We start from the raw sequence: 27,693 nt of genomic DNA on the forward strand, positions 1-27,693 counted from the left end.
AGGGAAATATGTTCACTTTAAACACTCAGATTCTATATGTCATTCACAATGCTTAATGAAAACATAAAATATAGAAATTATTAGAAATGCAATATTTTATCAGGACATATAATACAGAAATATTATAAAACTTTAGTTCCTTTATTTAAAAGAAAATGAGAACAAAAGTGAAAAAAATCACAACATTAAGAGAACAAAAATACTTTTCAGTATTAGACAAAAGATGCTGACATAGCTGGATTACAGTAGCTTGTAGTTTTGCATTATATTAGCAAAATATTGGGGCATTTCCCTCATATTGCTATGATGATAATAAATATGGTTTTACACTAAAGTTTTAAACTAAATATTTCTATTGCATAAAATCACTTCTTTTTTTCGCCATTGCATGCTGCTTCTTAGTGTTTCATCTTTAACATTATGGTTCTTGGAGATCAGCTGGTCTTTTGCTGATGTAGACCTGTAGCTGACACATGATTGGTCATTTTGTCCAAAATCAAATTCCAGTGGCATTTCCTAAAACCAGAAACGATGTAAGCACTGAACAAAAAGAAGCTGCTAGAATCTGAAGATGAAGGTCTTTAACACATCAACCACAGCCTGGTTCCTCACTATAAGACTGCACTTCAAAAAGCAGTATAACGCAACAGGAAAGTCCCAGAGACATTTACTAGAAGAAAACTAAGAGTATTCAAAAATTCAAGAGGAACTTACCATCAATTCCCAAAACGCCTTGCTTTTGGTTCTCAGAGCATGGCTCAAATTTGCTGATGATGTCCAGGCAGTGGTCTTTACTAACCTTGGTCATCTATAAAATGTAAAACATTCATGTCACAAATACCCTTTTGATCCAATTGGTGATCTGGCTGCATGTTTTTATTTTCATCTTGGCTTCAGGAATCAGCTGTTTGGCAGCTCTCCCCATTGGTCAATCAGATTTCCACCTGACATTTTTACAATAAGGTCTTGACGCTGTTAGCGTGTTGGGGGTGGGGGGTGGGGGTGGGGGGGTGTCACCCTGGAAACCAAGGGTCCTGAAAAGGTGTATTTAAACAAAAGTCCAAAAATAAGACAAAGCTGAACTGAAAATGTTGAGTCTGTGCTTCCACAGGCCCCACTAGTTTAGAGACTTATTCTCGTTAACGAAAGAAACAAGACAGAACATCTTCAACCGGTCTTTTACTCGCTAGCGAGGAAAGGCTTGGTCAGAACCAGGCTGTGGAGCTTAACGCTCCTCACCTGTCTCCAGCCCAACTCCTTCCAAGAGCAGCCCTCCTCGTAGCCCAGGACAAAAAGAGCCGCTTCAATAAGCAAAGTAACTTTGAGTCCCATTAGAACCAGTTTGTACCTTCTGCTCAGTCTCCAGGAAGCGGGCCAGGTCATCAGTGTTGAGATGGTCCTTGTGGTTGCTGTAGCTGAGCATGAGCAGGTACAGATCCCTGCGGGTCGACATCATCTTGTAGAAGGAACAAAACTCCTCAAAGCCCAGAGTTCCCTGGGTGTCATCTGTGTCTGCCTCCTACGCATCAGGTACGAGACAAATTTCCAGTGTTAGAAAACTGTCTTAATACTGTAATACTGCAATACCTAATACTCTTTATAGTGCTTCCAGCAGTACTACAGGGTTTCCTTGTTTGCCTACTAGATAATTGATTATTGTGATATTTACAGCTGATTTTGTCTTTTGTCTGCAGAGCAGCTTCATGCACACTGGGCTCACAACATTAGACTTATACACATGCTTCTATGGCAGGGGTGGGCAACTCCAGGCCTCGAGGGCCGGTGTCCTGCAGGTTTTAGATGTGTCCTTGATCCAACACAGCTCATTTAAATGGCTAAATGACCTCCTCAACATGTCTTGAAGTTCTCCAGAGGCCTGGTAATGAACTAATCATTTAATTCAGGTGTGCTGACCCAGGGTGAGATCTAAAACCTGCAGGACACCGGCCCTCAAGGCCTGGGTTGTTGCTGCCACATTTTTTGTCTTTTAAGTAACGACAAAGAAATCATTCTTTGTCGTTACTTAAAAGAAATCAATTTGTTCCAAATATCTTAAGTGATGTAAATTCGAGACTTTTATCCAAATAATATGTTCAGACTGAATGTACCAAGCCTCCGTTAGAGTCCCATCAAAGTTGTGCTGGCAGTGAGAGCTGAACATCTTATGGACTGGGGCCTCTGCCAAGCCAGCTCTGCATCTTTAATCTCCACATGATCCAACTCACCACCGATGATAAAATTATTAAAACCTGTAATAATAATAATAATAATAATAATAATAATAATATTATTATTATTATCATTATTATCATTATTATCATTTAAAAAAATAATTAAATGATCAGAACCTGTTCCCTGACCCAAAGGCACTATAGACAATATAAAACAAAACTGAATTGTGTTGAAATTGAATTTTTCTAGGATAAAGTGGTGTGATTTATATGTTTGTCATACTTGAATGTTTCAGATCATGACACACATTTAAACATTAAAAAGAAATATTAAAACTGCGGTTTGCTGGAGTCCCACAGCTTTATAACCTCAATTGGTTTCTCACTTGTTCCTGAATATTCCACTTTATCAGACAGGCCCTATTTGAGTAACTGAGAGGAGGTGTGACAGTAACCAGGCCTGGGTGTGGCTTTCCAAAGATGTGACACAGCACAGTTCATTTATGTTATCACTTTTCCCACACAGGGCCACGTAGGTTTTTTTTTTTTCTAAATCACCTTTCCTTCAGTCTGTTGTACTGCTGTAACAAGTGAATTTGTGGGAACAGGACGTAATCTTCCTTTTCCAGATGGTCTTAGCAGTATAACAGAGTAGGGGAAATGCAACTTAAAGACAGGCAGAAACCATCATTCTAGCCTTACTGACTCCCATTTCTTATTTATGAACCAATATACTCGACAGCTAATGTCGACTAATTCACCAATCAGTCCAGCCGCTTCTTGTTCCTACAAAGCTTGCACCCCACATGCACATGTGCAAGACTCCACTGTGATTAATCATTGAGCAAAACCCCTGCTGAAGAGCCGTGCTTCTTTACATTTTATTTAGTACAATAACACCTCCAGCTGTTACAGCCAACCTGTGTCAATAACGATGTAAATGGTAAATGGACTGATTCTTATATATTTTCTACTCTCCCGGAGTACTCAAAGCGCTCTATACAACATGCCTCATTCACCCATTCACACCCACTCATACAAGCACTTCTAAACTCAAGTGCAGCGTAAACTCCATTCATACACATTCATACTCCGATGAACGCATCGGAGGGCAACTCGGGGTTAGTATCTTGCCCAAGGATACTTGGCATGCAGACTGGGGAAGCCAAGGATCGAACCACCAACCTTCCGATCAGTAGCTGATCTGCTCTACCACCTGAGCCACAGCCACCCCTTTGTAGCTTTAAGGTGCTTTAGCCCCTTTAAGTCAGATGTAGCTCTGCTTTGTCACTACAAATGTATACAGGTCTCCATTTCCTGGAACAAATACACAACAAGGCTAGATCAGATGGTACGATGAGAGGGACGCCTGTTGCAGCAGCTGTTTTGTATGGTTGTCAATGAATCTTGTATTTTTCAGGCTTGCTGACTGTGGCTCAGTTACATAAACCGTGTGTGTCATGGTTAATTGAATTCAATTTTATTTATATAACGTCAAATCACAACTACTCACTGCCCCTTATATTGTAAGGTAAAGACCCTAAAGCAATACAGAGAAAACCCTCTGGCAATCACGTGGTGACAGCAGGAACGAGAAGATTCCCTTTTAAACAGGGAGAAACCTCCAGCAGAACCAGGCTCGGGGAGGAGCAGCTATCTGCCACAATCGGTTGGGGTGAAAAGACGAGGACAGGACAAAAGACACATCAGGGCTTTATGAGAATGATGTTCTTGAATTTTTCCGGCACCATTAATCCTTTGGGGTCCAGGATGAAATTGGCAGTTTTTCACTAATTTGACTTTACATTTATTTTTCGGTTTTAAAAACAGTTCACCTTCTTTGGCATCATTTTTTTCAGCACAAAGTCAGTTTTCATTTTATCGATCCATAAAACCGGATAAAACGAACCAATTAGTTAAACTGTGGGAATGTTTTTAAAGACAAAGGCCCACATGACCTCTAATTTTCTGCTTTGAAATTCAGATAAAACCCAGCCCAAAAAATCTTAGGTAATGCTATCCAGAAAAAACAAAAACAAAAACACCTTACTCTGGATGGCATTACCTTGGCCTCCAGTAACACTGTGAGGAACCTTGGAGTCATTTTTGACCAGGACATGTCCTTCAATCCACATATTAAACAAATATGTAAGACTGCTTTCTTCCATTTGTGCAACATCTCTAAAGTTAGAAATATCCTGTCTCAGAGTGATGCTGAAAAACTAGTTCATGCATTCATTACTTCCAGGCTGGACGACTGTAATTCATTATTATCAGGATGTCCTAAAAACTCACTGAAAAGCCTTCAACTGATCCAAAATGCTGCAGCAAGAGTCCTGACAGGGACTAGAAAGAGAGAGCAGATTTCTCCTGTATTGGCTTCCCTTCATTGGCTTCCTGTTAAATCCAGAATTGAATTCAAAATCCTGCTTCTCACATACAAGGTCTTAAATAATCAGGCCCCATCTTATCTTAATGACCTTGTAGTACCATATCACCCTATTAGAGCACTTCGCTCTCACACTGCAGGCCTACTTGTTGTTCCTAGAGTATTTAAAAGTAGAATGGGAGGCAGAGCCTTCAGTTTTCAGGCCCCTCTTCTGTGGAACCAGCTTCCAGTTTGGATTCAGGAGACAGACACTATCTCTACTTTTAAGATTAGGCTTCAAACTTTCCTTTTTGCTAAAGCATATAGTTAGGGCTGGACCAGGTGACCCTGAATCCTCCCTTAGTTATGCTGCAATAGACGTAGGCTGCCGGGGATTCCCATGATGCATTGAGTTTTTCCTTTCCAGTCACCTTTCTCACTCACTATGTGTTAATAGACCTCTCTGCATTGAATCATATCTGTTATTAATCTCTGTCTCTCTTCCACAGCATGTCTTTATCCTGTCTTCCTTCTCTCACCCCAACCGGTCGCAGCAGATGGCCCCGCCCCTCCCCGAGTCTGATTCTGCTGGAGGTTTCTTCCTGTTAAAAGAGTTTTTCCTTCCCACTGTCGCCAAAGTGCTTGCTCATAGGGGGTCATATGATTGTTGGGTTTTTCTCTGTATGTATTATTGTAGGGTCTAGCTTACAGTATAAAGCACCTTGAGGCGACTGTTGTTGTGATTTGGCGCTGTGTAAATAAAATAAAATTGAATTGAATATTAAGAGCTTGCTGACTGAGCATGTAATGTAAAGATTTTTTGCACAGATATGTTGAATGTTTATTGTTGTTTATTATTTATTGTTTATTGATGCATAAACTGACAAACATTATTAATAATGAAAAAAGTATACTGTAATTTTCTCCTTAATGCTTACTATTGTTCCATATCATGTCATATCTTTAGGTAAAGCAGAGGTGTCAAAGGTATCATCACCCTGACTGCTGATGTCTTTACCAGTCGTGCAACAGAGCCCTACCCTGGTGTGTCTTGCAATTTCCTGAGTGAAGACTGGAAGATTGGAAGATGGAGGCATACTGGTGCCAATATAATGACATGGATGGAAGAGATGTTAACAAAGTTTGACATCTTGCCTGCCAAAATAAAAGCATTTGTACATGACAGTGGTTCCAATATGGCGGCAGCAATGCCACTGCTTGAAGAAAAACATGGATGAGCCTCTATCCGCTGTGCTGGACTAACACCCTCCAGCTCATAGTCAATACTGCTCTCAAAGAAACCACCATCAGCAGAGCACTAGGAGCACTTTAAAGTGAAGTGAGCTGGGCTAGTACAAGGCTAAAAATGAAACAGGAGCAAATGAATGTGAACAAAAATGCACTGATCAAAAATGTCAGTACAAGATGGAATAGTACATTCCACATGATAGAGAGACGCCTCTCACTGCCAATCTTTCAGATCTCGAGGTAACTCCGAGGGGGAAATACTACTTCGACTTGAAGCCAAAGAGGGGGGCGCTGCTTGAAGAACTGAAGCAAGGGTTGGCGCCTTTTGAGATTGCTACTGTTCACCTTAGTGGACAACAGCTCACGACCATTTCAGGTCTTCCACAGGTAGTCAAAGGGCTGACATGGGCTGTACACCAAATCCAATTTGAGACGAGCTCAGGAAAATCTTTCATTGCCAGTGCAGAAAAAGGGATAACACAGAGATGGGGGAGTATTTGCATTTTCTCAGCAGAGAAAGAAACTCCTGTTATTCTCACAGCTGCCTTGGACCCCAAGAAAGCTGAAGTTTTTGGCTCCTGATGATGTCATCAGAGTGTAGGGGACTATTAAAGAAGCAAATGCTGGGGCACATGAGCATGAAAAACTGCATACGGCCAATGGTTCAGGTAGAACTGAAAAGACTGCTCTGGACACCCTCCTTAAGTCTGATACTGACAGTCAGGGTGAAAATGAGGAAGAAGCATCTAAGGAGGACCAAGATGTCCAAGTTGTGAGAAGTGAAGTTCAGCTGTACTTTAAAGAGGCCACAGTCTCTAAAAAGGATGATCCTCTTAAATGGTGGAGCGAAAATGAGGGACGCTTCCTCACACAATCAAAGCTAGCTAAATACTTTCTTTTCGGTTTGTTGCTATAATCTGCTAATTTCATTAAAAGTTTAATAAACTACCATCTTGTCTTTATTTTTAGTTAGCACATACCTTAATCACTTCAAGCTGTAAGCTAATGATAGTTACATAAGAGTAAATGCATGCTGGTGCAATAAAAGCTTTATGTTTTACGTCCAGTGGATGCATGATCTGATTAGTCGACTATCAAAATAATAGTTTGTGGCAGCCCTACTGGATGAGATCAAGGATATCATATAATACATACAAGACATGATTCTATCTCTAGTAGTCTTGGAAACTTGTGACACCAGCAACAAGTACACTACCTGTCAAAAGTTTGGACACACCTTTTTATTTAGTGGTTTTCTTAATTTTCATGACTATTTAAATTGTAGATTCTCACTGAAGGCATTAAAACGATGAATGAACACGTGGAATTATATAGTAAACAAAAAAGTGTGAAATAACTCCAAACATGTTTTATATTTCAGATTCTTTGCTTTGATTACTGCTTTGCACACTCTTGCCATTCTCTCCATGAGCTTCATGAGGTCGACACCTGAAATGGTTTCCAACAGTATTGAAGGAGTTCCCAGAGATGCTGAGCACCTGTTGCCCCTTTGCCTTCACTCTGCGCTCCATCTCATCCCAAACCATCTCCACTGGGTTTAGGTCAGGTGACTGTGGAGGCCAGGCCATCTGGTGCAGCACTCCATCACTCTCCTTCTTGGTCAGACAGCCCTGACACAGCCTGGAGGTGTGTTTGGGGTCATTGTGCTGTTGAAAAATCAATGATGTGATGGCATGTTGCTGCAGGATGCTGTGGTAGCCATGATGCTTCAGTGTGGCTTCAGTTTTGAATAAATCCCCAACAGTGTCACCAGCAAAGCCCCCCCACACCATCACACCTCCTCCTCCATGCTTCACAGTGGAAACCCTGCATGTAGACACCATCAGTTCACCTTTGTGGAACCAAACATCTCAGATTTGGACTCATCAGACCAAAGCACAGATTTCCACTGGCCTAATGTCCATTCTTTGTGTTTCTTGGCCCAAACAAATCTCTTCTGCTTGTTGCTTTTCCTCAGTCGTGGTTTCTTAGCAGCTATTTGACCATAAAGGCCTGATTCACACAGTCTCCTCTGAACAGCTGATGTAGAGATGTGTCTGCTACTGGAGCTCTGTGTGGCATCTATCTGGGCTCTAATCTGAGCTGCTGTGAACTTGTGATTTCTGAGGCTGGTGACTCGGATGAATGTATCCTCAGCAGCAGAGGCGACTCTTGGTCTTCCTTTCCTGGGGCGTCCTCATGTGAGACAGTTTTGTTGTAGTGATGTTTTTGCAACAGCACTCGGGGACACATTCAAAGTTTTCCAGACTGACTGACCTTCAGTTCTTACAGTAATGACGGCCTGTTGTTTCTCTTTACTTAGCTGATTGGTTCTTGCCATAATATGAATTCTAACAGTTGTCAAACATGGCTGTCAGCTGTGTACCAACCTGACTTCTGCACAACACACCTGATGGTCCCAGCCCCATTAAGAAGGCAAGAAATTCCACACATGAACCCTGACAGGTGTTGGGATTTAGAGATTCTTTTATTGCTGCCATATACTCTGCCTTATGATAAATGCATTAATAACATGTTCTACAGTATTATTTTATCAGTAATATTGTGTACAGGGTTCATATTGCATTGAATATGTTTGTCATCACATTCATTCTATTCACAGGTTGAGTTCATTCTATACACAATGCATAACTGTGCTTGTTTAGAGTTGATGTTCTATCCAAGAGGGTTTTAAGCTTCACTGGTGAGAGTGTCCAGGTGATACATGTTGAGGGAAGATGAGAACATAGCAGGTTAATTGCATGCATGCTTACAATACACATAAATCTAGTAGCAGGCCTGAGCGAAGGCCCAAGTGTCTTCTGCTTCTTATTCGAGACCTGCGCCAATTCAGTCTACTTAGTGATTGAGGACGAGGGTCCATTATTAGCCCTTAGAGGCCCTGAAGCTTGAAGTTATTACCTTAAAAGGAAGGTGTTATCAAAAAGAGAAGTTATATGTCTGTTTATAGTTATTAGAGATGTACAAGATGTACCCTTGTCTGTAAACAATGACTGGACATAATGTATTTTTGACCTGTATTGACGTGTATGTGGGGGTGTCATCCTCTATGCTATAAAACCAGAACTCAGTGTATTTTGGTCAGAGCAAATAAGCCATATGCTGACGGTTGTTCTCCGTTGTTAATAAACTCATCGTTTGATTGCACTTTTCTGGGGCCTCCGTTGTTTGTTGTCTGGTCTGCAGTTGATCGATCTCGCTTCATTTGGTGGAGGATGCGGGCAACTGACGATCAGCAGAAAGAAGTACAGGTGTTTGTTGTCGGCGGAGGTCGAGCCCGGATTAGGTAATCGAACGGCAGAGGTCACGGTGACAGCTCGACTACTGGGCCCACATAATAAAAAGGTAAGGCACAAACCTCTTAAACAGAAATTGTGCTGTAGTGGATTATAAATTCTAAAACAGGTAGTCGAGTGGTCATCTGTTGATCTCTGTGTTGAGTTTTGTTTGCAGCGAAAGTGAAACTTAAGAGTAGTGTTGCATTCACGGTCGCTCGGAAAAAGCAGTACTGAGCTAAAAGTAACTAGAGACGTTGTTTTAAGGAAATAGAGAGAAGACAGATTGAGCTGTGATTAAGGAATAAAGAGATTATAAGTGTTTAAAAGTCACGGAGCCGGAGGACTCCACCCCCGGGAAAGACGTTTCCTGGGTATTAAACTAGGGGAGGGGCCCCGCTGAGATTTTGTGGCCTCAGATATAGCCCCGGTGATCGCAGAGGATCATTGTTAGGGAGACACTTAATTGTGAGAAAAAGAGTAAAATACCGGACGCAAGAGTCCGAGGAAGTTGATATATGATTTAAGAGAAACTCAGGTCAGCCGTAAGCTTGTGCTTTTGCAGTAAAGCCAGTCGAGCAGTAAAGTGAAACTAAGGTCTGTTGTGTTGAAGTAACTCTGAGAATAAATACTGTGAGCTACGAGAGACGATTAAAAAGTATTACCTATGCATTTGTGGACCCGCTGTGGTCAGTGAAAAATTTGCGGACCCGCCGTGGTCAGTGAAAAATTTGTGGACCCGCCGTGGGCCAAGAAAAGCTGTGTTTTTGTTGATATTCCTGGAGAATTTGCAGACCTGTTGACGTCTCTTAAAGACGAGCAGCGGTGTGTATATCCGGGTTGTAGGGACCCACTCATACAGCTGGAAACCGTGACGTAAGAAACTGTCTGCAATGATTTAAGTGCCAGCCGGCTGCAGGCTGTGTGTGAGAGAGGCTGTAAAAGTCTCTTTTTCCGTTCTTTTTTGCTGGGGAAAAGTGCGCAGTTAAAATTTGGGTGCGGTCACTTCCCCTTTTAATTTTAACAAAGAATAGATACATTGATTAAATGAGGGGTAGATAAAGGGCATGCTCATTGTGCCGGTGTTTCATTATAGGTGCTTGGAAATAGACAGTGAGAGGCCCACGGGGATCCCATTAAGGCTGCTGAAGCATTTTCCTGTTTTGTGAGCGTGCCTTTGGTGATTTTGAAATACAGTATCACTGGACAGGGTGATTCTAATATAAGAGTTATTTTAATCCAACCAGAAACAGAGTAAGAATAAAGCTGTGAGCCTCCTCATGAGTGGAGAGAATTTGCAGAATTTTTGAGTATCTCTTGTTAAAGAAAAGGGAAAAGAGATTCTGTGTACGGCAGACCGTGAAGTTTCTAGATTAAATCAGAGAGAACTAATGTGGCCGAAGGTTGGATCTGATATGAGGCGAACAGAGGACCGGTCTAAAAAGATTAAAAGGTACGCACAAACCTGTTCAATAAGCAAATTTGTGCAAATTGGCTGAATTCTAAATTATCTGTTCGCTGAGTAGATGATCTTAACTACTAAATTGGCGCAGTAGGGGTAAAACTGAATTCTCGAGAATAAAGTAAAACGTCGAAGTAATGAATGAGTAACTTGGAAGTAATGAGAAGCTTTGAAGCAAGGATAATGAAACTTTGAGAAACAGACAGTACTGAGTTAAAAGGTTATATGGTATTTCATGGTAAAAAAAGAAAAAGAAAAAGAGACCAATGCATGTTTAAGAATAGAAGAATATAAGAGTTATTGGTCAGCTTATGGTTTAATAAGTGTCAAACTCACGGGATTGGAGAATCCTGTACCTCTTTGAGACTTCAAAGAGGAGCTCCGGCGTGGGCATACGTCAGGTGGTGTTGCCGAGAGTTGTGGGCTCGGTGAATAGCTAATGATCAAGAGGATCATTTTGGGAGACGCTTATTTGCAAGTAAAAGGATTAATTTCGGACGAGGAAGTCCGACAGAAAACACCTGGTGTTGTCAGGATGTTTAAGTGACACAGAAGTTCAGAAAATCGAGTCAGAAATGGTTTTGTGGGTCTTGGTAAACTGATTTTGAAGGAAAATCAGTGTTTATTGTGCTGAAGTAACAGATCCGGCGCGGTCTGACGGGAAGAATCAGCTGCACAATTCTGAGTGTGCAGCGTTGTTGATATTAACATATCCGGCGTGGTCTGAGGAAAAGAAATAAATCGGTTAATGGCTGATATATTTATATGAATTTTGGTGGATCTGCTGAGGTCCAGAAAATAATCAATGCGGACTGTGTTTGTTCAAACGTTGATAAATGATCCAGGAAGAATTGCCCTGGGTCTGTGTCTGTGTGTGTGTGTGTGTTGTTCAGTGACAACATGCACAGTTTAAAATTGGGCGCTGTTCCTTCCTCTTTTTGGTTTCAAAACACAAAGGCTGTTGGATGAAGAATTACTGTGTGAGGAACGGCTTCACTTTTGATTAGGGAAATAATATGCTTACTTTTGGGTTTATGAAGATCTCGTAACAATCTGGGGGAGATGCCGGGGTAAAAAAGAGTGAGCTCGGACGAAGGGGTCCGAGAAAAGAACACCGTGAGTTGAGCAAGGTGTTTTAACTGACTCAGGATTTCAGAGAATCGAGTCAGCTGTGATCTTGAGTTCTAATGGTAAGTTGATTTTAAAGGAAAATCAATGTTTACCATGTTGAAGTAATTCTGATGATATTACTAGATGTGTTGTGATACAAGTAAAGAATAAGTTGTGTAAAGGTGAACACACGATTGTGTTGAGATGTATGGATCGGCTGCAGTCCATCTGATAAGTGAATGCTGGGTAAACTGAGACAATAAACTGTTTTTAAATCTTCACTGGCTGCAGTGAGATACATGTGCTGAAGATTACTGGACCCGGCGAGGTCCATATGATGAAGTTCTTGGGCAGATAAATGACAGAAACAGTTTCTGAATTTTGAGGAGAATTCTGAAGCACTGAGGTTGAATTTTCTCTGTGCTTGGTGCGCTGTGTGGACTTATATCAGAGTTATAAGTCCAAAGGTTATGACCTGGAGGTCATTCATGGTGTTTAAAGAAGAACAGGAATTAGAAAAGGATATTTAATCTCATATTTTGTGTAAATTGAGGAAAACTCACCACACGTGTTCACCTTTTTTTTTCATTTAAAGGGACACAGACATTAACACACACACACACACAGTTCTTGGGTGTGAGTTACTTCCTGTTTTAATTTTAAACTGCAACACACGTGTTCATTGAACTAGAATTTCAGCAGTGGATGAGACAGGATTTAGGTTAGGGCTAGTTAAAGATAAAGATGACCTTTATTAGTCCCACAGGTGGGAAATTTGGTTTGTTAAAGCAAAAGTGCAAAGTTATGCAGCAGAAATTAGAAAACACTGGAATGCAATAAAATAAAGTAGAATAGAATAAAATAGAATAAAATAGAATACCAATACTATATACAGCTGAGTAAGAAAATACAAAATACAACTTTGTCAAAGAAAGAATTGCACATATAGCAGTCTTATTGCACGTATGAGGGTTCTGGTAAAGTACTAGTTCTGGTAAAAGTAAAAACTTAGGTTTAAAGTTTTAAGCCCTGGAGGCCAAGAGTCGTGTGTAGAGAAGAACATGACTTGGAAACGGACATTTAAGGTCACATTTTGTCTGAAATGGGGAGAATTGTCCCATATGCGTTTATTTCTCTTCTTTTTAAGAGGACAGACGCACTGAGTGTTGTCTACTTGCTCTTTCTGATTCTAAGCAAGCATGTTTGATAAAATACTCTTAGGAAAGCGTATTTTGAGTGCTTCTAAGTGTGTGAATGTTGTGAGTACTTGATTTGAATGATTCTGTGTGATTTGTACAAAATAATGAATAAGTAATAATAATACTACGTAGGTACATAACAGAGTGTGGGAGAAAGAGGAAGTCTGAGAGAAGTGTGTGCGTAGCCAAACTGGAGAGTGTGTGCTTGAAACAGGAAGTCTGATTATAGCTGGGGAGAGACGTTGCAGCATGAAAACAGAGGAATTAGAGACTGAATGTCTTAAGAAAAAGTAATAAAATATATTAATTACATGTTTTAGAAAAAGAAAGACTGAGAAAATAAATACATGAACTAACAATTACATTAATGAATAGAAAACACACGTACACAAATTGTTACAGGTGAAATGTTGGGAATAATCAAGAAGTGAGATAGCTTAATATACTGATGAAATGAAGAAAGCAGCTTACACTCCTTTGATTTCCAGAGTCAGTGTGTCCCCTCCCCTCATAGCACCCGTGCCCACTTGGCCCCCGTATCAGGCGAAGCATGGAAGGCTGGACAGCCCATGACGGGTAAGATCCCACCTCGAAACCCTGGGACAACCTAAGGCAAGGCGCAGTCACGATTGCTTGAACCTAGGTCCCTAAGTGAGCTTGGACTCACTGGAGGAGACGGGACTTCAAGGGTAAAGCCGCTGGGGCAGAGGGGGAAATGTCATTAACAATGACAAGTGATGAGCCAAAGAGGGGAGACACTCACTGTCTTTCAGGGTGAATTGTTCCCTGAACCTGAAAATCAAGCTCTAACTTCTGGCTGAGGACAAGGAATGTTGTTATTTAAGGAGGGAGATCAAATTTGGGAAAGCGAAAAACTGACTGTTTAAGTGGAACCTTGTGAGGGAGTCTGAAAAAACCACGAAAAGAAACATATACACAATCACACACACAAATAGAAAATGCGTTAACCTTAGAATACAAAAGAGCTCATGAAGATCAGATAGCAGGTTTAGCATAGGAGTCTGTTTATCATGTTGTCCAACTCGCTTAGTGTGTAGTAAGTTTTCAGGAGAGAAAATTTAGAATTTAGTGTTGAGGGTGTGCAAGTTGTGTGGTGTTTAACGAGATTTTCTGTGTATTGAGCAGGTGAAATTATGTTAAGTTGACCTGAGAGTGTCAGGACCCTGAAGAACTTGTGGCAAAATGTTCTGTGTTTAAGATTGTTGAGGTTGTTGTTGTAGTGATGGGTTACTTCTATCGGTTAGATTTGTGTTGTTTTCTTATTTTAATAGAGGGAGTTTTATCAAACATGTACATGTCTAAGGGGGTCCATCATTTTTGTAACAGTGCACTTAGAAAAACCTGTCAGGTGATTTTGTTTTGTGTTTTGATGAGCTAATAATCAGCTCTCTTCTTCTCATTTTTGTTCTAAGCAGGCCTGCAAAAGAGTGAATAATGAATGAGCGCATGTTGCTGAGAGTGAAGACTCTGATTATTTGCGAGGGAGTCCACACTATCAGCAAGACCTGATGTTAATGCATGTGAGTGAATGTGTGTGAATGTGTGTAAATGGATGGTGACTGGACGGACGAGGCAGACCATAGGTTGGACCGACTGGACACTGAGATAAAGACTGGACTAAGGTTAGACACATGACTGATAACTGTTCTGTTTTAAGTTTCCTTTCTTATAACACAGGTTGGATCATAAGTGGGGAAAAACTGAGTATGAAATGTGAAGTTCTGGTTAACACACAGGTTTTTGTTTCTAGGAAGTTCCAAGGATGCAGGCTGTGGATGGAGCCAAGAAAAGATTTGACATAATGATTAATTTGATTTCATTCCTTAAACACAGGTTTGAAGGGCCGGAGCATGTATACCTAATATGATATGACTAACCTTGTTCTTTTAATCTCCTAAGCTCGAGTGAAGGATTTTGAGTTTGTTTGTAACACATGGGATGTGTCACAAAAGGGGGGAGTTATAGGATTCAAGGTTTAATTTGAAAGGGGTTTTAGGATCGTTTTATGACGTTTGGGGTTTTTGATCATTTAGATATAGAAATTGTTTTGTGGTTCTTTTTGATCTGTTTCTATGCTCAGATGGTGATGGTTTATATCTTACCCTGGGTGTGTTTAATAAAACTAAAAGTGTTGCTCACACACATGAAGGGCATGGAGATAAAGTAAAGTTAATATAAAGGACAGAGCCCAGAACATGATATGGTGAAACAACTTTGAATGATTAAAGGAACCTTAGATGAACACAGTAGATTAATGAGGTGTAGCAGAGAGAGGCTTTTTGTTTTCTATCCTTTACAGGAGAAGATTTCAGGACCACAGCGACCACAGGGGTGGCAAGAATCCTGGAAGCCTGAGATCGAACGGAACCAACCAGAGAAAGGAGAAGAACAGAGCACAAATACACCTAGTTGTTTATATTACAAAGAAGATCAAAAGCTTGTTAGACACAGGTTATAATGGAAGCATAAAAGGGATGAGAGGAACTTTACATAACATAGAAATCCTGCAACAATTCGTAAATTGCCCAAACACAGTGTTCAGACCGGATATGCGCTACCCATTAAAGGGGGCGAAGAAATCAGGCCTAAGTTTGAAAAATGAAATGGGTTCACTCGATAGAGGATGTTTCCAAAGGTCGAGAAAATAATGTAGGACCTTTTACCAGGAGAAAGCTAATTGTATCTTTTACACTTTATAGTGTGCACTGAGGGAAGTCAGGAATAGTTTAAACTAGGATTGAAAAAATTAAACTAGGTGAAAAAGGGGGTGTAGCAAGTAGATTTAGGGCAGCTCACAGCCTGGCGTAAACGCAAGGTGTCGTCACACAGCTTAAGTTATTTGTTTGATTTATTTTTATGACAAAATAATAAGGAAACATTGAAAACATACAACCCGTTGAGGAGACAGATAGGGTTGGGGAATTGAAGGGTTTTGTTTGATTAGCATAATCTCTTTTGTTATATTTTAGCTTTAACAGGGAACATGCCTCTCTGGAGCTTCTCTCCTGATGCTACCCTGCCAAAGACCCTTATCCATAGAGACTATGTCAGCTCCCAAACAGACAACAACAAACCAAACCTAGCAATAAACAACTTAAACATCAATAGTAACAAAGCAAGAACAATACAGAATCCACATCTGAACCGAAGAATAAAACAGTGAAATGTGGATTATTAAATATTAGGTCTCTCACCCCCGGAAGATGATTGAATAAAGAAAGACAGGTACTTATGTATGTCAGCATAAGGTGGAGTCCAACAAAAGCAAGGCACCCTAGATGCGCACAGCATGCAGCAGGGGTTGCCAAAATAATGTAGAAAACAGCACATGTAGTGAGAGAACACCCACTAAAAGTTCTGATTACACATAGTGTGGTGGCATATGTGAACTCGCAGGCGTTCACTATGACATCATTAGCACAACAGAGACTGAGTAAAGTTTTAGATGCTCCAAATCTGACATTTACACATGAAGGAATCAATATGGCAGATTTAATGGGATCAGGAGAACCTCATGATTGTACTAAGAAAGCAGAAGTTGAAGGGAAAGTCAGGGAAGATTTAAAAGCAGAACCTATCCCTGGAGCTGAGGATTGGTTCATAGATGGCTGCTGTCATCGTGATGAAGAAGGATCGAAAGCAGGCTATGCTATAGTCTGCAAACAAGGAACTGAATTTGAGCCCACGAGGAACTTCAGCAGTGGAAGGAGCCACGCTGGACTGGTCCTTATGAGGTCGTTGCCAGAGCAACCACAGCAGGTCAACTAAAAGGGAAAGGCGATACCTGGTATCATTGGTCGCAGTGTGTACCAGCACATGAGAGGTTGGTAGAGGAAAACCCCTCTACACCCAACACAGGTGGTAACGAGCAGAGGCAAAATAAATCCTCTCACCTGTGCAACGGGCCAACCAGTAGTCTACCTGGGAGGCCGAAGAGAGAAGAGGAGCAGCGCAGAAGGTCGCCACGCCAGCAGAAAGGAGCGGTGACAGGTTGAGGACTCCACAAAAGCAGGGGAGTTTCATTCCAGGATACAAAGTTTATATAACATGATGCAAACACACGAATCAGAGACACGTAATGAGAAAACTGATTAGAATGTTCCTTACAACTACATGTTTATTGTATGCAATGATATTAACTATGGCTGTGTTGTTTATTGTCTATATTTTGCAGGGCACTCCGGACCCCTTGTCTGAACAAGGAGGCCAGTCCAGCCCAGCACTTCCTGATACTGTAGTTGCTAAAACGGGATCGGTAAAAAACACAAAAGCGCGAGGTGTCAGGTAAAGGTGATGAGTGTCTCAGCATGAATAAGGGCATAGAGTTGAATTATGGTAAAGGGTCTACCAGCTCATTCATATTTGATTTTTGTGACGTCATTAAGTGTACAGGAGCTAGTAGTAGCTGGAGAGCGTATGAGGTATGGGTCTGCAATCACCCCATGATATGCTTAGGGTAAATTTAGTTGATGCAAAGTCTAAGCCGCTCGCAGAAAGCTTAATCACCATTCTGACTGATCAGATGGTAACTTCGGGAACAGTAGCTCAAAAGGAACAGGAACCAAAAGGGAGAGTACTTCTGACAACAGATTACTCTAGACTGAAGCCTAAGGATTTGATTGAGCAGTGCCACAGGTTTCAAGGACAGTAACCTCTGGCTTGATTGGGTGGCTCAAAATGCTAGAGAACAACATGTATCTGACTGTGTTGCCTGTGCTTCAGTTAGGCAGGTAAAGGCTATTCCACAACACAACACACGTACCTTAGCCGCCAGAGGTAAGAGACATATTTTGGCCAAAAGAGGGACCCAGGGTACACATGCATATGACCCTAGGTTAAACTCTCCGACTTGGATAGACTCCATAGGAGTGCCCAGGGGAGTTCCAGATGAGTACAAGCTGGTAAATCCGATAGTGGTAGGATTTGAAAGTATATTTCTTTGGGTGACACCTAATAAGAATGTTGATCGCATTAACTATGTTCATTACAACTTGCTGAGACTCTCTAACCTAACCAGGGATGCCATGATGGGGTTCGCAGAACAATTGGGTCCGAGTTTGCTGATGGGAAATCGAATGGCCCTTAACATGAGAAGGGAGGCGTGTGCGCCATATTCGGAGACATGTGCTGCACTTTTATCCCTAATAATACTGCCCCAGATGGCTCAGTAACCCGAGCTCTGGAGGGCTTGAAAACTTTGTCTAAAACTATGCATGAACACTCAGGTATCGAAAATCTGCTGGCGTCCTGGATGACATCTGTGTTTGGACAATGGAAAGGGGTGGCTATGTCAGTGATGTTTTCTTTGACTGTACTTTTGGGAATACTGGTCATCGCTAGTTGTTGTATCATTCCTTGTGTGAGAGGATTGTTGGTAAAAGTAATGGCGAGGGTTGCGAACCCTGGCTGGGTTGAGGGCATCTACCAGATGAACTTAGAACCCACAGAGTGGGCCAGGGAGTGATACAACATGAGGTATGGTGACATTCCTTGTTGGAATGTCAAAAGAGGGAATGTTGGGATTTAGAGATTCTTTTATTGCTGCCATATACTCTGCCTTATGATAAATGCATTAATAACATGTTCTACAGTGTTATTTTATCAGTAATATTGTTTACAGGGTTCATATTGCATTGAATATGTTTGTCATCACATTCATTCTATTCACAGGTTGAGTTCATTCTATACACAATGCATAACTGTGCTTGTTTAGAGTTGATGTTCTATCCAAGAGGGTTTTAAGCTTCACTGGTGAGAGTGTCCAGGTGATACATGTTGAGGGAAGATGAGAACATAGCAGGTTAATTGCATGCATGCTTACAATACACATAAATCTAGTAGCAGGCCTGAGCGAAGGCCCAAGTGTCTTCTGCTTCTTATTTGAGACCTGCGCCAATTCAGTCTACTTAGTGATTGAGGACGAGGGTCCATTATTAGCCCTTAGAGGCCCTGAAGCTTGAAGTTATTACCTTAAAAGGAAGGTGTTATCAAAAAGAGAAGTTATATGTCTGTTTATAGTTATTAGAGATGTACAAGATGTACCCTTGTCTGTAAACAATGACTGGACATAATGTATTTTTGACCTGTATTGACGTGTATGTGGGGGTGTCATCCTCTATGCTATAAAACCAGAACTCAGTGTATTTTGGTCAGAGCAAATAAGCCATATGCTGACGGTTGTTCTCCGTTGTCAATAAACTCATCGTTTGATTGCACTTTTCTGGGGCCTCCGTCGTTTGTTGTCTGGTCTACAGTTGATCGATCTCGCTTCACAGGCACACCTGTGAAGGGAATCCATGTCAGGTGACGACATCATGAGGCTCACTGAGAGAAGGCCGAGGGTTTGCAGCGCTGTCAACAAAGCAAAGGGCGGCTACTTTGAGGAATCTAAAATATGAATCATATATTGATTGACTTATATTTATATGTAGAAAGTAGTAAATAAGAAGGTGTGTCCAAACTTTTGCCCTGCAGTATAAATCAGGAGACCAAAACACTGGCAGAGATCTTCCATCTCTACATCAGTCCATTTGGATTTTTTGCCCAAATCCTGTTTTTTGTAGCATTTTTATTTGTGTTAGCAGAGATTCTCCTGACTGGTGTTCTCCGTGGCATGTATGAAATTTGCAACCTGCCACAACCACGTCTGTTGAGAGAGAATGGGTGACTTTTACAGTTTCTTCGATTGCTGACTAACAAGCCTCAGTTTGTAGGCTGTAGGCCCACCACCTGTAGTAGCTGAAAGGTTCAGGTGGCGATCAAAAGCGGGGGCCCTGGTGGACCAATCCCAGGCTATCGAGGCTGGGAACATGGAAGCGTCATGTATTGAGACATCTGCAGCCTCAGGTTTTGGACACTTGGGATTGGCACACCTAAACGTTTGGTCCTGTACCAGCAGGCAGTCGTTTTCTGGATGGATTTTTTTCTTGTCCATCTCCATTCTTCACCTCTCCTCACAGAGGATGTGCTGGTATTGTCTTACCAGGTCGGTGAGATCTTCGACTCCCACCTCCGGCAAAAACATCAACAGCATTCTGAAACGGCTGGGGACATTAAGACCAAATGGACCACGTTCTGCACCTCTATTGTTGAGGCTGCTACAAGGAGCCCCAAAAAGGTGAAGGGAGAAGGGAGCCATCAAACTAAAGGAGGAGTCCTACTGGGCTTGGTTACCTAGTGGGGACTTTGGACGCAGCAGATCAGCAGACCAAGCTGAATGCTTGAAGAGGAGAACGTTTTAGGAGTGACAACGGTGAGAGAGAGAGAGAGAGAGAGCAAGTGAGAGAGTGAATGATATCGATAACGAGTTTTGAGATGTGAGGCCGGCAGGTTTCAGCCCTGTGATGTGTTCCTCTGTCTTGTGGTGGACGGAAACTATTTTTGGAGTGGCACAAATAAATTGCGCCGCATCTTAATTGTTCTGTAATTTTAGTGGTAGGAATATTTTTAAATGGTTGTCCAAAAAAAAAAAAAAAAAAAAGACTTGAGGTATTGGCTTACCTTATGCAGAAGCTTTTTAATTTACAAATTATAGTTGCATTTCAAGTTATGAAGATGATTCAATAAACATCTTTGTGATTTTTACAGTAAAAGAAAAATCTAACCATTTCCTACTCAGATCTTTTGTTTTTTATGTGGTTTAGATCAGTTTTCTTAATACAGTATGTATGTAACTATAAATTTAGACATGAAAAGAATGATATCAAATAAGGCAAGCTAAATAGTTTTTAAAGGTAAAATCAAAAAGTAGTGAAAAATTGCCCCACTGGGTAAATAAATGCTGTCTTTAAGGAAAAGAGCTTATTAATTTGCAACCCGGGCATGTAATGGTACTCGTATCAGCAAATACCTTGATCCATGGTGTTCATATGGACAAAGTTAAATGGATGCACACCCACCAGCCCTGTTCCACATTGGTTCACTGCAACTTTTTCCTCTAACAAGTTTTACTGAAAATTAACTTGCTAGTTTACTAAGTAGAGAAAAGTCATGTTGTCTGATACAATACTACTAATACATCCATGGAAATGTTTAGTTATTTATGGTTAGATTTGATGATGAAGTCTGTGGTGCACTGGTCTACCCTCATTTACATGACTGCACTGCTTTATCTGTTCTCTCTGTGTGCCTTTTACTCTTCATTCTTAGTGTGGTAAAGTATATTCAGTAACGTGTGGAATGTGATCATATATCGCTACACATTGAGAAAGAGGTAAGGACACTATTATTTATCTTCATTGTAAGTAGATTAAACCAAAGAATGAGTTTAGAGATCGTTAACACACAAATCCTCATCAGTGTCAGGACACACCTGCAATACGCCAGAGGCCATCTGTGTCCCAGCAGCACCATATGGCTGACTGTCAATAGATCGCTTGACTTAGTGACAGGAATCCGGCTAAAAGGGCCAAATCAACCTTCAGCACACTAATCCTTTAGCCAACATCTATATTAGTCACAGTCTGTTCCCTGTTTACTCACATACTGTCTCATGTGACCTAATAACACCTTTCTTGACCTGGATTGACAGTGGATCATATTTTACACATTTTACAAGTTGCATTAGCCTTTGCACTACCAAGCTTAGTAAGTCCTGGATCACATCCACTTGTAGATGCTGTTGCATTGCTGTAAGTAAATTAACCAACAGCCTCTGGAGTGAGTTTTCTTTAATGGAATACTACAACGTTTCACTTTATACATGGGAATTAATTTGTACCAAATAATGTCAAATGTGGACATTTTAATTTAAAAGTATAATGTGAGGCTGAGAGCTAGGGGGCAGCCCTAGCTCTCAGCCTCACATCCAATTCATTGAATAATTTACCTAATCCTATAAAGCTGACCAGTGCAGGGAGATCGAGGTTGGATATGCATACAAGTGGAATATTTTTGCATCAGAAGACGCGAAAGCGGGCATGAGTGCACCAGAAGATGATGGTGGTGCTTGTTAGCAATTTCAAGCTGTTAGCTCCACCTTGACCCTGTCCTCGGGGTGGCTGTAGTTCAGGAGGTAGAGCAGGTCAACTACTAATCGCAAGGTTAGTGGTTCGACCCCTGGCCTCTCCAGTCTGCATGCCAAATATCCAAATATATCCAGGTTGTTCCCCGATGCATTAGACTTGTGAATGCCAGACAGCATAGGGGGGAAAAAAACAGTCCATTTAGAATTTTTTTTAACTTGAATTTTCCCCACAGGCAGAACTACAAGTCTCTGACTCTCCAGTATTACATCAAAAGTACTGAGAAAGAAAGTATTTTATTTTAAATTGTGACAAAACACAGGCCAAAGCTCAGACGGGTTTTACAGACTCTCACTCACAGGGCAGATCTGGTGGAAGTGTGCCATCCAAGGCTGAGGGAGCTCCACTACACCAGTGCTGGGCTTGATAAGTTCAGGGTGATTTTAAACAGGTGACCATTTAAAACAATGAAATGCAGAGTTTTCAAACTTTCTTAGGAGTGTTAACAACATCTTTGACCGTGCAATCCTACTGGTTGATTACAACTCAAAAAACACTACCTGTCTGATGACTGTGCAAATGCAAAGAAAGCACAGTTTGCAGTCTGTTTTGGTATCAGATGGTTTATAACAGTCATAGTTACCACAATTCATGCCCGTAGATGTAAATATGATGTCACTCCCTGCCATACATACCTGCTCATTATTACTTAATACTCAGCAGTAATGGAGCACAGATATCTTGGACCACATAGGAAGCCATATTATTTGTCAGTTACTTGCGTTAAAATGCTCCAACAGGAACCAGCAGCACAAAGAGATTTGGAGAAGTGCCTCAAAAGAGTTATATATGATCCATAGGCGTAAACCAAGACGTAGAACACCAAACTAAGATGCAGTGGAAGCTCAGATGTCCCAGTTTTACACTGGAACTGAATGCATCTTACATTTGTGGATCTGTGAGAAGATGGCAGCATTAAATTAGTCTCAAAACAGATGGTGGACACTGTGCGTATCAGGCGATTCGTCCACACATATTTAAGGTTTTGTAAGTAAGCGAGAGAGATGCTGTGTGTAGTTTTACACATTTGTACAGTTTTCAGAAGGTAAAATTATCCGATTTATGAGCTGAACTTAATAAATCGTACGTACACGATCAGTATTTATTGAGTATTTATTGTTTGGCTGTACACATTTTTAAAATTGTTTTTGCAATTTTGCTTCATATTTGTGTGTGGATTGAAGCACGCACTTATGAGTCAAATGATTGTACATATTTGTAAATGTTAGTTTACACTTGTGTATAGATTTCTCTCCATGGGTCAAGTTCAGTGACTGGTGGAGGTGAGGCCCAGCCACAGGGTTAGCACATGATGACTGTAGCTCTGACTGTGAGAAAGATTTATTTCAGCAGCTACTGACAGATGACACGTTTTCCATTCACAGTGCTACAGTAAATCAAAGTGCTATTGGTCTTTAAACACCTCACTAAACCATGTGCCCACACATGCCTTTGTGTGCCGTACGGTCCTCCTCAGTCTGGAGGTCACTCAGGTTAATTTGCTCTGTACCTTGAACATCTGTTTGACCTTCTGTCGGGGCAGGTTGACATTGAGTTTGTGCAGGAGCTGGAGAACTTCGCTGATGCTTAAGCTGCCATCACCATTCTTATCAGCCTCGGTGAAGGTCTGCTTTAGCCATGTGGTGACACGCTGGTTAAGGAAAGTCACCACCATGGATCAGGACATTTATCGTTTATAACCAGAGCAGTGTAACGTCAGTGTAATGGGTCAGTTCAGCCTGTCAATGCTTTAAATTGCACTCTATTAATGTTTTGAAATTCTACAGTATGTAACATATGCAGTTACATGATATAGGTGAAGTGGCTGAAAGTAAACAGTACAATGAAAAGGATATTGGTCACGGGTGCGCTGCCTCTTAGCAAGGCTGTCCTCATCACTGATCCCAGCCACCAGGTACTTGAGGCCTGTGATCCAAGTGCGTGCCTCCTCACCAGTAGTGGACACCAGGTCCAGGGACTCCATGTGTTCTCCATAGTAGAGGCTGAAGCAACAGTTTGGGTCAAAGCTGCCCTCTGCATAGCGCTGGAAGATCTCAGACTGCTTACCCTCACACACCTCCCGGATGGAGTCGATGGAAACTGTTGGAGGACACAACAAGTCGGTGAGTTAGCGATAGAAGGTAACTTTAACACAGTATGGGAGTAAACTGACCATGAGGTATAATAATAATATTCATAATAATAATTTGATGTACTCCGGCTTTTGAGTTTTTTGTTCTTGTGTATCGTTTTTCTAATTTTATTTTGAGCCTTGCTCTTGCTGGGTTTTGTATGCTCCCATTTGGTTGTTAGTGTTCTTTGCATAACTCACAGGGGGAGTTACTATAATAAATTCAAGTTCTTCTTCTTTTTGCTATAATTTTATAAATTATGCACAAGCGTAAACTGGGTCCAGAGTGTTGAGCATTAGGAGAACTTCTGGAATCACTGTCTGTTGCTGATGATGGCGATGATAACGTCAGTCGCCCGGTCCTCGGAGGAGAAGGACAGGTCACAACTTTTCCATTTGTACACTTGTACAGCTGGCTGTATTTCTCCTACAGTTCAGTATTTTAACCGCTCAGGATTAGTTTAAACTCCGAAACAAATAAAGTTCAGTTAAGTGCCTGTGCTCTGTAATAGAACAGGCACTTAATTACTGATAACATTCAAGTTTTAACAAATGATGCTTAGTTCTGACCACATCACAGACAGAATCTCTGTCCTCAGGTCGTCACACTGCTGCTTCGTAAAACAACTTAGATTTGTAATAGATGCTCTGATGCAGAAATAGGAGCATCAGAGCGTCACATGACTTCAGTTTCCTGATGGACGGAACCACCTATTTTCTCTTCTCCTGTAATTTTGTCTGCTGCACTTCTTTGTTTTCTTAATTCTGGTTTGTTCTGAGGTTAACTGCTAACTTAATTGTATAATTTTCCATTCTTCTTTGTCCACTATTGTGCAACTTTAGTGACACAGCATAAAGTAAATATAAGAAATCTAAGCAGAAATGTAACCTTAGTAGTGTTGTCCCTGCAAATGTGAAGTACGACACGAGTGCTTAAATGTTTAGTTTATAAATAACAGCAAGTTAACCTTGTACGTCGTTAGGAGCCTGCACAGTATCGTCACATAAAGAAAACTCTTTTCTACGTAGGGTGGGGCTTTTTTTTGTACCACTTACTTCAACCCATCTCTTCTGCCGTGCAGCCACATCACTAACTTCTATGAAGCTCTCCAAAAGTTGAATCTGTTCATCTGGACGTAGCGTTTTGTGGGAGAAACGTTTCTCCCACAAAACGCTACGTCCAGATGAACAGATTCAACTTTTGGAGATTTACTTTCCTGGATGATTGAGAATGCATCAAAACTTCTATGAAGCAGTTGCACTTCCTGTAATATGGAGTGCAGCAATCCTCAGCTGAGTGTTAGTATTTTCTCCTTTTTAGTCTGGCTGCACTTGTAATAGTTTATGCCACTAGTGTTGAAACCAGTCTGGTGTTTTTACCCTCAGCAGGAACAGCTTCCTGGCATATTTTAAACAGTATTGTGCTTTGGTGGAGGCCTGACCTCTTGTAGCTCTGGTCATCAGAGGCTGACAGGTGGCTCTTGCTCTGAGCCATGTTTGGGCTAAAGACACGCTGACACCATGTAATCGCCTGATTTGTAAATAAAAATGAATACAAGGACGGTATGATACAGCATGATACATCCCCATAATCAGTTACAGAAGATGCTTAAAGTTAGTGGTACTTTACATGTTACTGCTACTCCTGTTAGCCTGACAGTCTGCTGATTGGCTTCAGCATGTCACACTGAACCAGTGGGTGTGTCTGTGGACAAGTCACTGCTGTAGACCACACAGCAGAGCTCTGCACCCCAGCTGAATCAATGAAAACCTGCATTATTTAATTTGAAAAAGGGGTTTTGTTTTGTTTTTAGAAAGGATGTTCTCCCACCACCACAACCCCCCTCCAAAAAACAACTAATAAATAAATAAATAAAGCTCTAATTGTTTTTATCTTCCAGAGAAGCATGTATGTTATTTTGTGTGTAGGACACTCCGCGGGCAGATTAAAGCTGATGAATAATTAAGTTGACTTAAGAAGCTCATTAAATCCAGGGATGGGGCAGGCAGAGCAACAGGGAACCAAGTCCCTAAGCTGCTATGAGACCTCACTGCTACTGAGAGCTACTGCTGAAAATCCCCTTTTATTCCTTTCTAAAACACTAAAATCTCTTTTTTTTTTGTTTTCTTTTTGATTGGAAGTGTTTCAGGCCGTTGGGGAAATTTATTGGAGCAAGAGTTAAACCTAACAGAGCTTTAAAGCCTGGAACAGTGAAAGGTAAACAGGGGAACAATGTGCACTTAACCATGAATCTGTCAAAGATCTTTGGAGATGATCTGCTGTTTCTAGCTGAGCAGTTAAACTGAAGCAGATCTGAGACGCTGAGCACATATAAAAGGTAACCTCATATATTACTATTGTGACTTGTACCTTTCTGAACCCAACTGGTCATGGAGGAAGCAAAACAATTACCAAAAGGTCTCAGAAGCACATGATAATATTATTGTGCCAAAAATTAAAAGAAACATATGGAATAATAGTCCATAACTGGCTGTTCGATCAGCTTTGCAAAGCTTGCCCACACTCCTCCTTAGTCTTCAGTCTCAAAGGCTGTCATTCTCCACTTTTCATGTAACTTATATAGAAGCTTTACCGAGGGGACTGCATTTCTCGAGCATAAGTAGTCAATGCTTTACAAGCTGCTGACTCAATCTGAGGCCATTTGAATGCTTTATACTCTTCAAACACTTGATCCTTGCACTGGATTCTGCAATGACCAGCTACTCTGTTTTAGCTTTCAGCTGTTTAGCATGTAATATCTTCCTCCTTGTTTACTTCAGACTGAGCTAAGAAATAATATTATGAATCTTATTCACTTTTTTATACTTAATATTCAAGGATTGTGCTGTTGATATCCACTTTTCTGTGTTTTTTATAAACTCTGTTATTGCTGCTAATTTGGGCCTCGTCCAGTTACATTGATCTGCTTATCCTTAGGTCTCCTTTGTTATCCACCTGAAATCAGTTCTTATTTCTTCTTTGAACTTAGTTTGTGTCTATTGTGCTAGCACTATTGTTGCTACTCCTAAGCCGGTGTGTGTTCAGCTTTCAGAATGACATGCAGGAATAAATCTTCTCATATATTCTTTTAACATATTTGCTTAAAGTTACAAGTTACATTTGGTAACAGTCATAAAAGACTGTATGCTGCCACTCAGACTATAAATATGTGACTTATCTGAATATAATTCTTTGTCCGTATTGCCCAGCCTTATGTTGTATCTTTCACTGAAGGTGTAGCTCACACTCAGGATGAACGAGCTGAGATATCTTTGCAAGGACAACATGTAAAAATAGCTCTGAAATTTCAATAAACCCTCACCTCTCACTAAAAATATGGTTCCAGTAGCTTCAGGCACAACATTAAGGCCACCTGCCAATATTATGATGGTCCATAGTGTGCTGTCACTACACCCCTGAAGGTGTGCTCAAACACATCTTTGTGGGGCATCCGCAGATTGTTCAGGACATCCTACAGATGCTCAGCTGGACTGAGATGATGGAATTTGATTTGAAGGCCAAGTCAGCACCTCGAACTCCTTGTTGTTCTCCTCAAACCATTCTGAGAATGTGGACGGCACAACCCAAGGTTCCCCAGCAGAACTTTCCCCAAAGCATCACGATGCACGCCCTCTTTACCGTAATACTTTCTGATCCCATGTG

At 41.1% G+C, this 27,693-nt stretch overlaps 1 protein-coding gene across 6 annotated transcripts in view; it reads right to left on the reverse strand.

The window, feature by feature from the left end:
• The window catches only part of plch2a (phospholipase C, eta 2a), a 166,258-nt gene that overhangs the window by 41,867 nt on the left and 96,698 nt on the right, over nucleotides 1-27,693 (reverse strand). For 5 of the 6 annotated variants that reach the window (XM_025901547.1, XM_025901546.1, XM_025901545.1 and 2 more), the window contains exons 3-6: nucleotides 23,755-23,998; nucleotides 23,409-23,541; nucleotides 1,349-1,519; nucleotides 715-808 (exon numbers count right to left, since the gene is read on the reverse strand). In XM_025901547.1, the coding sequence (XP_025757332.1) occupies nucleotides 715-808; nucleotides 1,349-1,519; nucleotides 23,409-23,541; nucleotides 23,755-23,998 (642 nt within the window). The remainder of the gene's footprint in view (nucleotides 1-714; nucleotides 809-1,348; nucleotides 1,520-23,408; nucleotides 23,542-23,754; nucleotides 23,999-27,693) is intronic. The other variant, XM_019350070.2, reaches the window with a different exon arrangement.

Source organism: Oreochromis niloticus, linkage group LG20, assembly GCF_001858045.2.
Source record: "Oreochromis niloticus isolate F11D_XX linkage group LG20, O_niloticus_UMD_NMBU, whole genome shotgun sequence".
Lineage (NCBI taxonomy): Eukaryota > Metazoa > Chordata > Actinopteri > Cichliformes > Cichlidae > Oreochromis > Oreochromis niloticus.